Source organism: Perna viridis, chromosome 3 (genome assembly GCF_037379345.1).
Source record: "Perna viridis isolate PV_CMFRI_1.1 ecotype Kerala chromosome 3, ASM3737934v1, whole genome shotgun sequence".
Taxonomy (NCBI): domain Eukaryota; kingdom Metazoa; phylum Mollusca; class Bivalvia; order Mytilida; family Mytilidae; genus Perna; species Perna viridis.
In genome coordinates, this window is record NC_142447.1 from 60,937,350 (window position 1) to 60,950,763 (window position 13,414).

Genomic DNA, 13,414 nt, shown 5'->3' on the forward strand with positions numbered 1-13,414 from the left:
GAAAGACCCCTCTCACAGGTCATCAATCAGAAAGCTTCCTCTCACAGGTCATCAAACAGAAAGCCCTTTCACAGGTCATGAAACAGAAAGCTCTCTCGTACAGGTCACCAAATAGAAAGCCCTATCATAGGTCACCAACGGGAAAGCACCCTCTCACAGTTCATCAAACAGAAAGCTCCCTCTCAGAGGTCATCAAATAGAAAGCTCCCTCGCACAGGTCACTAAACGGAAAGACCCCTCTCACAGGTCATCAATCAGAAAGCTTCCTCTCACAGGTCATCAAACAGAAAGCTCCCTCTCACAGGTCATCAAACAGAAAGCTTCCTCTCACAAGTCCCCAAACCGAAAGCCCCTCTCACAGGTCACCATGCAGAAAGCCCCCTGTCACAGGTCATCAAACAGAAAGCTCCCTCTCACAGATCATCAAACAGATAGCTCCTCTCACAGGTCACCAAACAGAAAGCTCTCTCTTACAGGTCACCAATCGGAATGTCCCCTCTCGTAGGTCACCAGACAGAAAGCCCCTCTCACGGGTCACCAAACAGAAAGCTCCCTCTCAAAGGTTACCAAACGAAAAGCTTCCTCTACCAGGTCACCAAATAGAAAGCCCTATCATAGGTCACCAACGGGAAAGCACCCTCTCACAGTTCATCAAACAGAAAGCTCCCTCTCAGAGGTCATCAAATAGAAAGCTCCCTCGCACAGGTCACTAAACGGAAAGACCCCTCTCACAGGTCATCAATCAGAAAGCTTCCTCTCACAGGTCATCAAACAGAAAGCTCCCTCTCACAGGTCATCAAACAGAAAGCTTCCTCTCACAAGTCCCCAAACCGAAAGCCCCTCTCACAGGTCACCATGCAGAAAGCCCCCTGTCACAGGTCATCAAACAGAAAGCTCCCTCTCACAGATCATCAAACAGATAGCTCCTCTCACAGGTCACCAAACAGAAAGCTCTCTCTTACAGGTCACCAATCGGAATGTCCCCTCTCGTAGGTCACCAGACAGAAAGCCCCTCTCACGGGTCACCAAACAGAAAGCTCCCTCTCAAAGGTTACCAAACGAAAAGCTTCCTCTACCAGGTCACCAAACGGAAAGCCCCTCTCACAGGTCACCAAAAAGAAAGCCCCTCTCACAGGTCACCAAACGGAAAGCCCCCTCTCACAGGTCATCAAACGGAAAGCTCCCTCTCACAGGATTTGACAGTGTATTAAACAACACGTACAGTATATATTTGACACCTTGTAAGATGAATTCAGTTTGTTGGTGTATTACAGTTATACCAAGTTATATCACATTCTACCCACCAGCAAGGACCTATAACCCTCAATATTTTTAATTTTTAATTAAATCCTGGCTATCTACATTTGTATTTAGTTCATTGGCCATCTCCCTTGCGACAGTATTGTCACTTAGTGGAGTTCTCTTGCAGTGGTCCTGTTATCTGCATAATGTTTGGCAGGTAGGCACTTTCTTACGGAAAGCAGCAAGCTGACTTTGAGAGGCATGAACAAAGTTTAAAAAGTTGAGTATTTCTCAAAGGCAAAAACCTACATTTTGTTTAGTTTAATAAGAGTTATTTGCTTCTCAGTCCCATGTCAGAATTATTACTGTTTTTGGTCATTTTTATCTGCTTTTTTTTTACTTTTTAGTCTCAAAGAGTAATAAAGGGAACCAAGTCTAGTGGAAATCAAAAGGATGTAATCCAGGGACAAAGACTAGGCATGGAAAACAGACACACACAACAAAGATAAAATAACCAAAATAATACACACAAAGTAACAAAAGTAAATGAGAAACTCGGACTCCACTAACAACTGGGAGCATGGACCAGGTGCACTGGTAGGGTAAGCGTGATCTGTTTTCCTAGAAACACCCATGGAGTTGCTCATAAAATGTCAAGTCCAGGTTAGACGAAATAGGAATATAACTCTTTGAACAAATCAGTTCTCATTAATTGTGCAGATAGATACACTGTAACAATCCACGAGATCATGATGATGACCATAAAACTTCTGTAGTGATGACTAACCTAATCGTGGTTGGGTATACCTAATTTTTATTGTTTTTAGTTCACTTCCACATTATTCATATCTTCTGAACTGTTTTGACTACTGATTTTATTGATTTTGACTGATGGCATATTAAAAAAACATGGTTGCTGTTACTAAAAATAGAAAATAGAGGTCAGACAGTAGTTTTCACATACATATCCAAAACCATTAGTTTAAGCCAATTCTGACATGGGTAAGAGTGTTCAGCATGATAAGATCCATCTGTGGTCAAATTTTAAATCTGTAAAGCATTGTTGGAGTTATTGCCCTTTTTAGATACTTGGCCAAGGGCCATGTGAGCTATTGCCATCACTTGGCGTCTGTCGTTGTCCGTCATCATCCGCTGCTGGAGTTATTACAAGTTGAGCCAAAAATAACTCAAACTGGGCTTCACAGATTACAATGAAAATAGGACCACAGATAGGTCTCATCATGCTGAACACTTTCACCCCATCAGAATTTGGCTAAACATAACAATTTTTGACGGATCTAAAGAAACCCCACATCTGTTCTATGCAAAATACCCCAAGGAACACTCATACGAAGTTTGGTTCCAATTGGTCAGGTAGTGTCAGAGGAAACGAGTTTAGAAAATTGTTAATGACAACGACAACATATGCCAAGTGATGACAATAGCTCACATGGCCTTTGGTGAGCTAAAACTGCTGTCTAACACCAATGTTCTATTTTTATTAACAACAGCCTTTTTTCATAGATAAAGAATACAAACGGTCATTTTGCGCAGGATACCATAAAAACAATCAAGACCAACTGTCATTGAATTCTGTACTGTAGTTTCTGAGGGGAAGATTTTTGGAAGTAATAACATAAAAAAAAAAAAACAGAAAAAAAAATTCAAAAAGGGCAATAGCTTCAACATAGGTCCACAGATTTTCACATAAATAGGACCCAAGATACATCTCATCATGCTAGAACACTTTTAACCTATGTAAGAAGTTGACTTAATCTAACGGTTTTGATATTTATGCAAAAAACTGCTGACTGACCCCTTTGTTCTATTTTTAGAAACAGTGGCCATGTTTTTCAAAGTATCTAAATAAGAACGCTGTCTAATTGTTTACTGATTTTTATTACATCAAACAATGACCAAGGTCATCTGAAAAGATAATAAACAATACTATTACTAAATAATATCACATAATCCTCTATCTCCCCCCAAGTCTTTGAGAAATTGTTCCTCGAATAATCGAAGACTAAGTTTGTGAGTTCATATAACTGGTTCCTGTATGTCCTGTACGGTGATTAACATGATTAAAGTTCTTTGTTCACATCAAGTCATTTTGTATCCTTGTCTATATGCCATTTTGGTGGTCTTACTGTGTGTGTCAAGCGGCGTGGTTCACTCGGAGCTGGTGTGGCACTAGGAGTGGGACTAACGCAACGTGATGTGTCTGGTGATCTCAGACAGTTACGATTAAGTGTGTCAATGCCGAATGATAATCGTTTCGTTGTAAGAGTTTGCGCCTTTTCATTCACCTTTTGGATGATGTGTCTATATAGCATATCTGGTGTGCGTAGCTCGGTACATATTATCGGTGTCTCTAATTTTCTTATTCCGGTAGAAGTTCAATGAATGATAGGAATGTCTGATGTGGTTCCTGTACCCATATCTGGTTGAGCGGGGTCGGTTTCAAATTTTACGTCCTTTGGTATATTTTGATGTTTCATACTGAATGTTCGGGTTTTTATTGGAATGTTACTAAAGTTTCAGTGATGACCGTAGTCATAAATAAGAATGCTGTCTATTTGTTTACTAACTTTTATTACATCAAACAATGACCACGGTCATCTGAAAAGATAATAAACGATACTATTACTAAATAAAGTCACATAACCCTCTAGTATCAAAAATCCAAATGGTCATCTTGTGCAGGGTACCCTAAGGAAAAATCATACTTAGTTTCATCCAAATCCTTTTATTTGTTTCAGAGATTTTTGAAAAATTGTTAACGACTATGGATGTCAAGAGACAGAAGTGTAATTAAAATAATATACTTAGTAGGTTTCTTATAAGAACAAGATATAAAGGGAGGTTCTAAATCTTAAACAACATAACCAGTTATATAGATTCTGTTACATTAGAATCCCTCAATATATTTAATAAATCTTTGTGAAAATACTGTTTAACATTTTCAGATTTGTAAATTTTAGTAAACAGTTTATAGTAACAATAAGGAATGATATAAGTGCTACTTCATACTGAGGATTACAATGTGAAAAGCATTGCATTCATTTAACAATGTATTAAGTTTTATAATGGGAATAGAAGAAAGCGCACATACAAGATTATATAGGGAGTCTGCCACTTTTTTGTTGCAATATAATTAATGTAAAATTTTTTTTTGGTGATATTCATAGATTATTACTTTGCATTTTCCATATCAGCCCGTGTATCAACATGAGACTTCCATATCAGGCCCCAGAGCCCTGCTTAAGGGTTGATGCAAGGGACGATATGGAACAATACAATGTCATAATCTTTTTATCTTATATTTGATTCATTACAAAATATTTCAAGATGACTACTTAAAATCATATTTGACAGTATTTTTTCATTTGTAAATAAGTTATTTTATTCACTATCCCAACTTCCTTTATTTACCAACACATTACTACTGACGATGGCATTGCCATTAACGACAAGCCAAAAACCAGTTATTGATCCTGAGTGATATTGGCTTACATCTTCCGGCATTGTTAAAGGAGCAGGAATGTCCATTTCACTTCCAAATATGTGATAAGGAATATTATAGTTATTGTGTGGACACCCTAGTTTGATTTTGGTCTCTTTTTAGCCACTTATTCTCAAATGATAATGGTCAAAACCCCATGACTCAATCACAGCCTGACTTAAGTGTTTTGGAACTTTGTGGTACAATATCAGAGAGATCCACAGACTTGTACAGAAACCATTGTCTCCAGACTACAGTGCTGTGATGACAACACCACCATTATATTATGTAACTTCTAATTTCAGTAGCAACAACTGGGGTTTTCTATCCAACAGAAGTCATGGCAGTATTGTAAATGAACTTTGTCCCTGGATTGCATTCTTTTGATTACCGCTATAACCTTGGTTCCCTTGATTACTCCTATACTAGTTCAATCAAGAAAAGTGCAAGCACGACAAATATTCTATTTTTATTTCTTAAAATTGTCCACTTTTTTATGGGTAATTTCACAATACATGTATATGTAACTCCTCAATAGTTTTGTATTGAAGAGAAACAAAGAAATTGAAAGAAAATAAAAATATACATGTAATACAAGATGTTACTGATAAATTCTGGTTATTACTGGTGTCTTCTATGTAAAAATCAGGACCAATTTTAAACACATCATTTATCAATGATATTTCTTAAGCACAATTTTTCACCATATAATAATAATAAAAAAAAAAAAACAAACATAATCAACTGTAAATATGAATAAACATATAAATCTTTCAGTTTTTTTAGCTAACCATATCCTTTTAAAAATTTAAAACAGTACAAAATTATGTATTGGCAGTTTAGTTTAGATAACTCCTACAATGACCTGAGGTGGTAGTGACTTCTCTATACAGTGTATGAAATACATTTTTACCAAAAGTTTCACAAAAGACAGGTTAAAAGTGATTTTCATCATGCAAAATCATAGATGAAATTCAAGGCTGCTTGCTAATGGCAAGTGTACCAGACATTTTTAACTTCAGTGTGCGAATTGCCATATAGTTATTTTGAACACTTGTATTTCATCACTAGGAACAATCAGGTTCTGGAGGAGATGGTACATGTTGTACAGTTGGTTTGTAGTCCAATATAACTCTATTAGCCTGACATAGGTACTGCTGTTGTTTATAATATAGTTTCAAAATTCCTTTTATCACTTTAAATCCAATAGCACCCTGCAAATTACAAAAGCAATTTTCATTACTTGGTCTACACACAGTTTAATAACATAGATAGTAAAATAATGAGATTTGACAGGATAATGAATATTTACCAGCCCCAGGTCTTTATATCTACACAAAAGCACGGAGGCCAAAAGGCAGTATATGACCAAAGACTTACAAGGTTGTGATATGAAAAATCCTGTGTAATGATTTCTTTATTATACATTACAAACCAAAGTGAGAAAATAACTTATTTGTACTTTTGGTAACCAAACATAACTTATTTCTGTGATTTATTGTGAAATAATAGGGTAATTTCAAATTGGGGTGGAGGGATTGGTAATCAAGATTCTAATCATGGGTAATACTGACAACACATGGGCACTGAGGTGTATTGTTAGGAAGATCATTTGACATCTATCCTTCCTCACTTCCAAACTTGTTATACTGCCATTCTACCACATGAACAAAAGGGGGCAGTTTAGGGAAGGTGTATAGTATTTACAAATGGGGAACATTTTAATTTGGTTGAGTACATCATAACTATCTGACTCTTCCCCTTCCCAAACTGATCATTTTTTTATGTAAACTTGTTCTACTGATAATAGTGAATATAGGGGGAGGGCTGGGGTTGGTCCCCTTTTGTAATATAATAATTGCAAGCTAATACAATAATCCTATATTTTCATATAGTTTACCTGTTATAAAAAAAATACTGTTTTAAACATTTTTACCTTCTTGTATGAATACAATGCAATCTCTGAACAAATTTACTTAATAGTCAACTAGATCAATCAAAACTTCATTTTTAAACTAGTGCAATATACATCTCACTTTTTCATTCAGCCATTTTATTCTTACAGTAGGGTTTGATATTTATCTAATCTATATAATATCTACATATGTCTGGCAGTTTAAACAACCAAAAAATGCATTTGAGAATTATAAGAATCTGCCATATTGTATCAACTCTTTGCAAAACTATCAGAATCCATTTAAGTACACATCCATTCTTTTTCGAAATGATTTAATACTCCATGCAAATACAGGGATATCTTGCAGTCGTTTTTTGGGGCTTTTCTATTGCAATACAGGCAAAAGTCATCTATTTTTATAAAATGAACAGAATGACAGTTTTAGAAATACTATGATCAGTCCTCACTTATTACCTCCTACTACCCTCAATAGAAACAATAAAGAAAACCCCATATGTCATTCACATGTAAAATAAAAAAAAGAGGTGCTAAATTAGCTAAGATTGAGTGAAAGTTTCATTGAATTCCATTCAACAAATTTAGAGGCATTGTATGAATGATGGTCAGCCCTTGGTCTACCAATGACGATGCCCATTTCATAAAATTCTATTAAGCGTTATGAGAGGATTTGCAGATAGAACTAGGAATGGATAAACGAACAGAAGGCATGCATCACAATATAAGCAGGGGTGTAAGGAAAGAAGTATGATTTTCTGAATTAGCAAAACATAATACACTGTAGTTTACATTAACATCATATATATAGAATTGAATATCAGTACTAAATATATGATAATACTAATAAATTTATTACAGCCAAGGCAAATTCTAAAAATAAATCAGACGCTAGGGCTTATTTCGCATTATGTTGGTTAACCCATTGATGATTTAAAATTTATTTGTCTTTTTATATTAAATTATACAATACTTTTAAAACATGTATTTTAACCTTGTGTTCTCTCAATAAAACAAGGATAAGTAGGATTGTTACTTGTTTTCTTAATCAGAACATCATTGTTTGGATTTAATGTTGACGTACTCCATGTAATGTTATACAGACCTATGTAATATTAGATAGACCACCTAGAAGCAGTCCACACAATATCCTACAGGTCTATGTAATGTTAGATGGACCACCTAGAAGCAGTCCACACAATATCCTACAAGTCTATGTAATCTTAGATGGACCGCCTAGAAGCAGTCCACACAATATCCTACAGGTCTGTGTAATCTTAGATGGACCACCTAAAGTAGAGATTTTAAATCTTAAAAGGATTATATTTATTGATTTTATGAATGCCAACATTTTATCAGGGATCATAACATTTATACAATTCTACCTTTTAAAAAATTAACAATATAACAAATTATTACATAAATTAAATAGATTTGTGCCCATTTAATTCAGTAAAAATTAAAAGGTGCAATATTCGCCAATATTACACTCCGTTTTTTCACTCTTTTTTTTTGTATATTTCTGGAAAAATATTGCAAGCTTGTCAATTTGTTAACAAAGTAAAATGGGGAAACAGGACATTGCCTGTCTTTTGAGCAGAGCAGAGTTAGTTGAACCCCTAGAAAAATAAAACAAAAAAACAAACCAAAGTCAATGAGATAGTTGACAAGGTCAACGCAAAGGCAAAGGATAGATGAGCAAAAAAAAAACTGTTTACCATACAAAAAGAGACTTTGAACATGGTGTACAAGTAGCTGATATCAAACTTTGTTGAACTTGAATGACTTAGTCGGGTGATGATCCATATTAAAAAAATGTACATTTAACTTAAATTTCAATGTTCTATCATTGTCCCAGATGTGTTGTGATTGTAACCAACCGAGAAAGTACAGGAACATTTTGCCAATTGACCCAGCTGATTGTTTAAAGATCTGAGTGAACTTAATTGATTTTGTTTCAGTTAAAAGAATTAAAAAAATTACACATATACAAGGAAAACTACAGTCATATTACACTAGTGATAAATCACTATATTGGCCCTGGTGCAATAATAAAACCGTGTGTAAAAATTATACTTCAGCTCAAAATAATTCTCAGGTAACACTAGAAAATATAATATTATATGATAAAAGGGTTATTGCATTTACCTGACATCTGCAATATTCACCAATATTCATCCAATAACCCTTTATCACTACATATGACATATGATGAAATATTAACACTGGGTATAAAGTACCTACCAAAAGAGTTCTTTGGAAATTAGATTTAACAGAACCAAACATCACTTTGCCTGCTATTGTTGATATAGTTGGGAAGATTAAAGCTCCACACATCACTCTCAGTATAGAAATAGGGTCTGACAGCGGGGTGGTATCAGCTGGTATTCTAGAACTTCGTACGGCTGAAATCAAATAAATTGTAGTTAGAAATACTATATGTGTCAACAACCTGTTCAATGTGGACTATCTTATCTATCTTAGAGGTATTTGTAGTATTTAAGTCTTAGAGGTATTTGTAGTATTTAAGGAGTTCAACAATAACAAAAAATACTGTGAGCAAGAGAAATGGACTTAAAAAAATGACTGTTGGATTATCTCCTTTTGGTGTCATCCAACAGTAATTATATTCCTTCATGCACATTTACATATGATACCCAACCTTTCTATAAAATTTCATCAAAAACCCTTGAGCAGTATAGTAGGAGTTGCACTTACGAGGTTTTACCATGTAAAACCCTGAATTTTAATTATATCTCTTTAGAGTCCTCAGACAGTAATTATATTCCTATATACACATCTACATATGATACCCAACCTTTCTATAAAATTTCATCACAATCACTTAAGCGGTTTAGGGGGAGTTTCACTTACAAGTAATGTAGACAGAACAATGGACAGACAGACAGGGTGATTCCTGTAAATCCCCCCAAACTTCATTTGCAGGGGGTATAAAAATTAACTAATCAGAAAGATTTATTAGCCTTTGTCATCCAAAATTATTGCTATATGTCTAGCTTTGACGCTGTACAACTTTTGTCCAATTGTGTTCTTGTACAAGGCAAAACTGATTAGTCATTATACAAGCAATCAATATTATTGGTAAATTAAGTTGCTTTCCACATCTCAACAGATTTGTTTTATTTAAAGTACCCAAATGTCCAATGTAAGAGGCCATGGAAAACTGCCATAAAGGCAGATAAAATAAGTATTGACTGAAAATTTCCTACTATTGAACTAATGAATGCTATGTTCAAATGGAAATGAAGCAATCACTAATATCATCTACATGAAAATTATGTGAGATTTTATATCATTGATAATTAAATTAACAACAAAAGGGACTGTTTAATGATTGCTTTTGATTATATCTATAAAAATAGCAAGCAATATAATGGTTATTGATAGTAGCCATATTGGATCAGTTCACTTAATTAGATGGATACAGAACTCTAAAGGTTATTGGTTCCAGTGAAATATTCAAGGCTACCTAACACCAGTAGAACTAAGCCTATGATCTCTAAAATTTACTTGTACTATTGAAACTATATATATTTCAGGACAACATCCTACATAGGATAAAACTATGTAACCTAAGGACACCTTCCTACATACCATCAATCTATATGACTTCAGTACACCTTCCTACATACCATCAATTTATTTGACTTCAGGACACCTTCCTACATACCATCAATCTATAGACTTCAGGACACCTTCCTACATGCCATCAATCTATATGACTTCAGTACACCTTCCTACATACCATCGATTTATTTGACTTCAATACACCTTCCTACATACCATCAATTTATTTGACTTCAGGACACCTTCCTACATACCATCAAACTATAGACTACAGGACACCTTCCTACATACCATCAATCTATACAGACTTCAGCAGGACACCTTCTTACATACCATCAATCAATATTTCAGGACACCTTCCTACATACCATCAAACTATAGACTACAGGACACCTTCCTACATACCATCAATCTATACAGACTTCAGCAGGACACCTTCTTACATACCATCAATCAATATTTCAGGACACCTTCCTACATACCATCAAACTATAGACTACAGGACACCTTCCTACATACCATCAAACTATAGACTACAGGACACCTTCCTACATACCATCAATCTATACAGACTTCAGCAGGACACCTTCATACATACCATCAATCTATACAGACTTCAGCAGGACACCTTCTTACATACCATCAATCTATATAGACTTCAGCAGGACCCCTTCCTACATACCATCAATCTATAGATTTCAGGACACCTTCCCACACTTCTGAAGCACACAAGTTCATCCCACAGGAATTACTCACGCTTATGGAGCACACAACTTCATCCCTAAGGAATTACTCACATTTCTAGAGCACACAAGTTCATCGCACAAGAACTACTAACCCTTCTGGAGCCTAAAATTTCATCCCACAGGACAATCACACTTCTGGAGCACACAAGTTCATCCTGCAGGAACAACTCACACTTCTAGAGCACACAAGTTCATCCGGCAGGAATTACTCACACTTCTGGAGCACACACATTCATCATGCTAGAACTACTCACCTTTCTGCAGCACACAAGTTCATCCACAGTATGTTTAGTGGGTTTGTGCTACCTGTGTCTGTGTGTTTTAATTTTTTGTTCTTTCTTGTTGTTTGTCAGATTATGTGTTCTTGAACATGTTTATGCCGATGTACTTGCCCTATATGATATTCCCCCTTTTTGTTGGTACTTCCATATCCTTTATAAAATCAATCTTTGTCATATTGTTATCAATCTATCATAGCCACTAGTCAGTATAATTTCCCTTGTGAACATAACTGTATCTAATCATAAAGTATAGATAATCAATAAAAGTCTGTTTAAATACAGCTAACTATTGCTTCTATTGCACTCCAATGCCAAATATTGATATTATAGAACAATTATCTCATATTCCTGTCTATTTGAAGACAGGACATAATGGCCTCTACTTATTGTCAGTAAACATATCTTTCAGTTAAGGATTAGCAGCATGTGAATTCCTATAAATTGAAAGCTGAAAATAAATCCTAATTCATCTTTAGCAAATATAAGAAGTTCAAAATGTAACTTAAAATATCAGCCGGAATATAAGACATGTTTTACTTATTATTGTTTCTTACTTCAGCAAACAATTATTCCCTATCATTTTATCCTAATACAAGTATCATATGTTTCAGTTTATTGAAGATCAGATACTGTACAATGGATTTTGTCAGTAAATAACCATTTAATTATCTGATCATTAACCCTAGACAATTCTGATGGTTGTAACTCAGAAAAATTGTATAAAAGTCATTACAAATACCTCTAGACATACTTTACAGATCAATACCTCTACATGTACTTAACATGAACATTATGTGTGCATTTCACAATTGACTGTTGATAGAGACCATGAATATCTATATATTTAGACAACAGGTATTGGTTCAACATTTTACTTAAGGTTCTAGACATTTGTAAATACATCTTGTTCATAACATTAGGTGCACATCTTCAATATGACAGTATTTACTTTTTTGAATTGTGATTATAAACTGATGTATTTGTGGCATTCCAGCACATCCTTTTTTTCTCCTTTGTATTTAATGACCATACAAAGTTCATGGCATTTCACTACATCATTTTTTTTTCTTTGTATTTAATGACGGTACAAAGTTTATGGTATTTCAATACATCCTTTTTTTTTCTCCTTTGTATTTAATGACAGTACAAAGTTTATAGTATTTCACTACATCCTTTTTTTTCTCCTTTGTATTAAATGACCGTACAAAGTTTATAGTATTTCACTACATCCTTTTTTTCTCCTTTGTATTTAATGACGGTACAAAGTTTATAGTATTTCACTACATCCTTTTTTTTCTCCTTTGTATTTAATGACCATACAAAGTTTATAGTATTTCACTACATCCTTTTTTTTCTCCTTTGTATTTAATGACGGTACAAAGTTTATGGTATTTCAGCACATCCATTTTTCTCCTTTGTATTTAATGACCTTACAAATTTCATGGCATTTCACTACATCCTTTTTTTCTCCTTTGTATTTAATAACGGTACAAAGTTTATGGTATTTCACTACATCCTTTTTTTTCTCCTTTGTATTTAATGACCATACAAAGTTTATAGTATTTCACTACATCCTTTTTTTTCTCCTTTGTATTTAATGACGGTACAAAGTTTATGGTATTTCAGCACATCCATTTTTCTCCTTTGTATTTAATGACCTTACAAGTTCATGGCATTTCACTACATCCTTTTTTTCTCCTTTGTATTTAATGACGGTACAAAGTTTATGATATTTCACTACATCCTTTTTTTTCTCCTTTGTATTTCATGACGGTACAAAGTTTATGGTATTTCACTACATCCTTTTTTTTCTCCTTTGTATTTAATGACCATACAAAGTTTATGGTATTTCAGCACATCCATTTTTCTTCCTTTGTATTTAATGACCATACAAAGTTTATGATATTTCAGCACATCCATTTCTTCTCCATTGTATTTAATGACCGTACAAAGTTTATGGTATTTCAGCACATCCATTTCTTCTCCTTTGTATTTAATGACTGTACAAAGTTTATGGTACTTCAGCACATCCATTTTTTCTCCTTTGTATTTGATGACCATACTAAGTTCATGGTATTTCACTACAAAGGTTGAAAAATTTTTTGGGAAGACCTGAGCCCTGGACTTTTTCATCTTTGGTACA

The 13,414-nt window shown here is 34.5% G+C and overlaps 1 protein-coding gene across 1 annotated transcript in view; it reads right to left on the bottom strand.

Annotated features, from left to right (window-relative positions):
* Positions 1-5,201: 5,201 nt before the first annotated feature.
* LOC148623207 (E3 ubiquitin-protein ligase MARCHF5-like) overlaps positions 5,202-13,414 on the bottom strand; it is a 33,651-nt gene continuing 25,438 nt past the window's right edge. Inside the window, exons 5-6 of the mRNA XM_088573839.1 lie at positions 8,901-9,061; positions 5,202-5,958 (exon numbers count right to left, since the gene is read on the bottom strand). Coding sequence (XP_088429965.1) covers positions 5,812-5,958; positions 8,901-9,061 — 308 coding nt within the window. The 3' untranslated portion in view covers positions 5,202-5,811. The remainder of the gene's footprint in view (positions 5,959-8,900; positions 9,062-13,414) is intronic.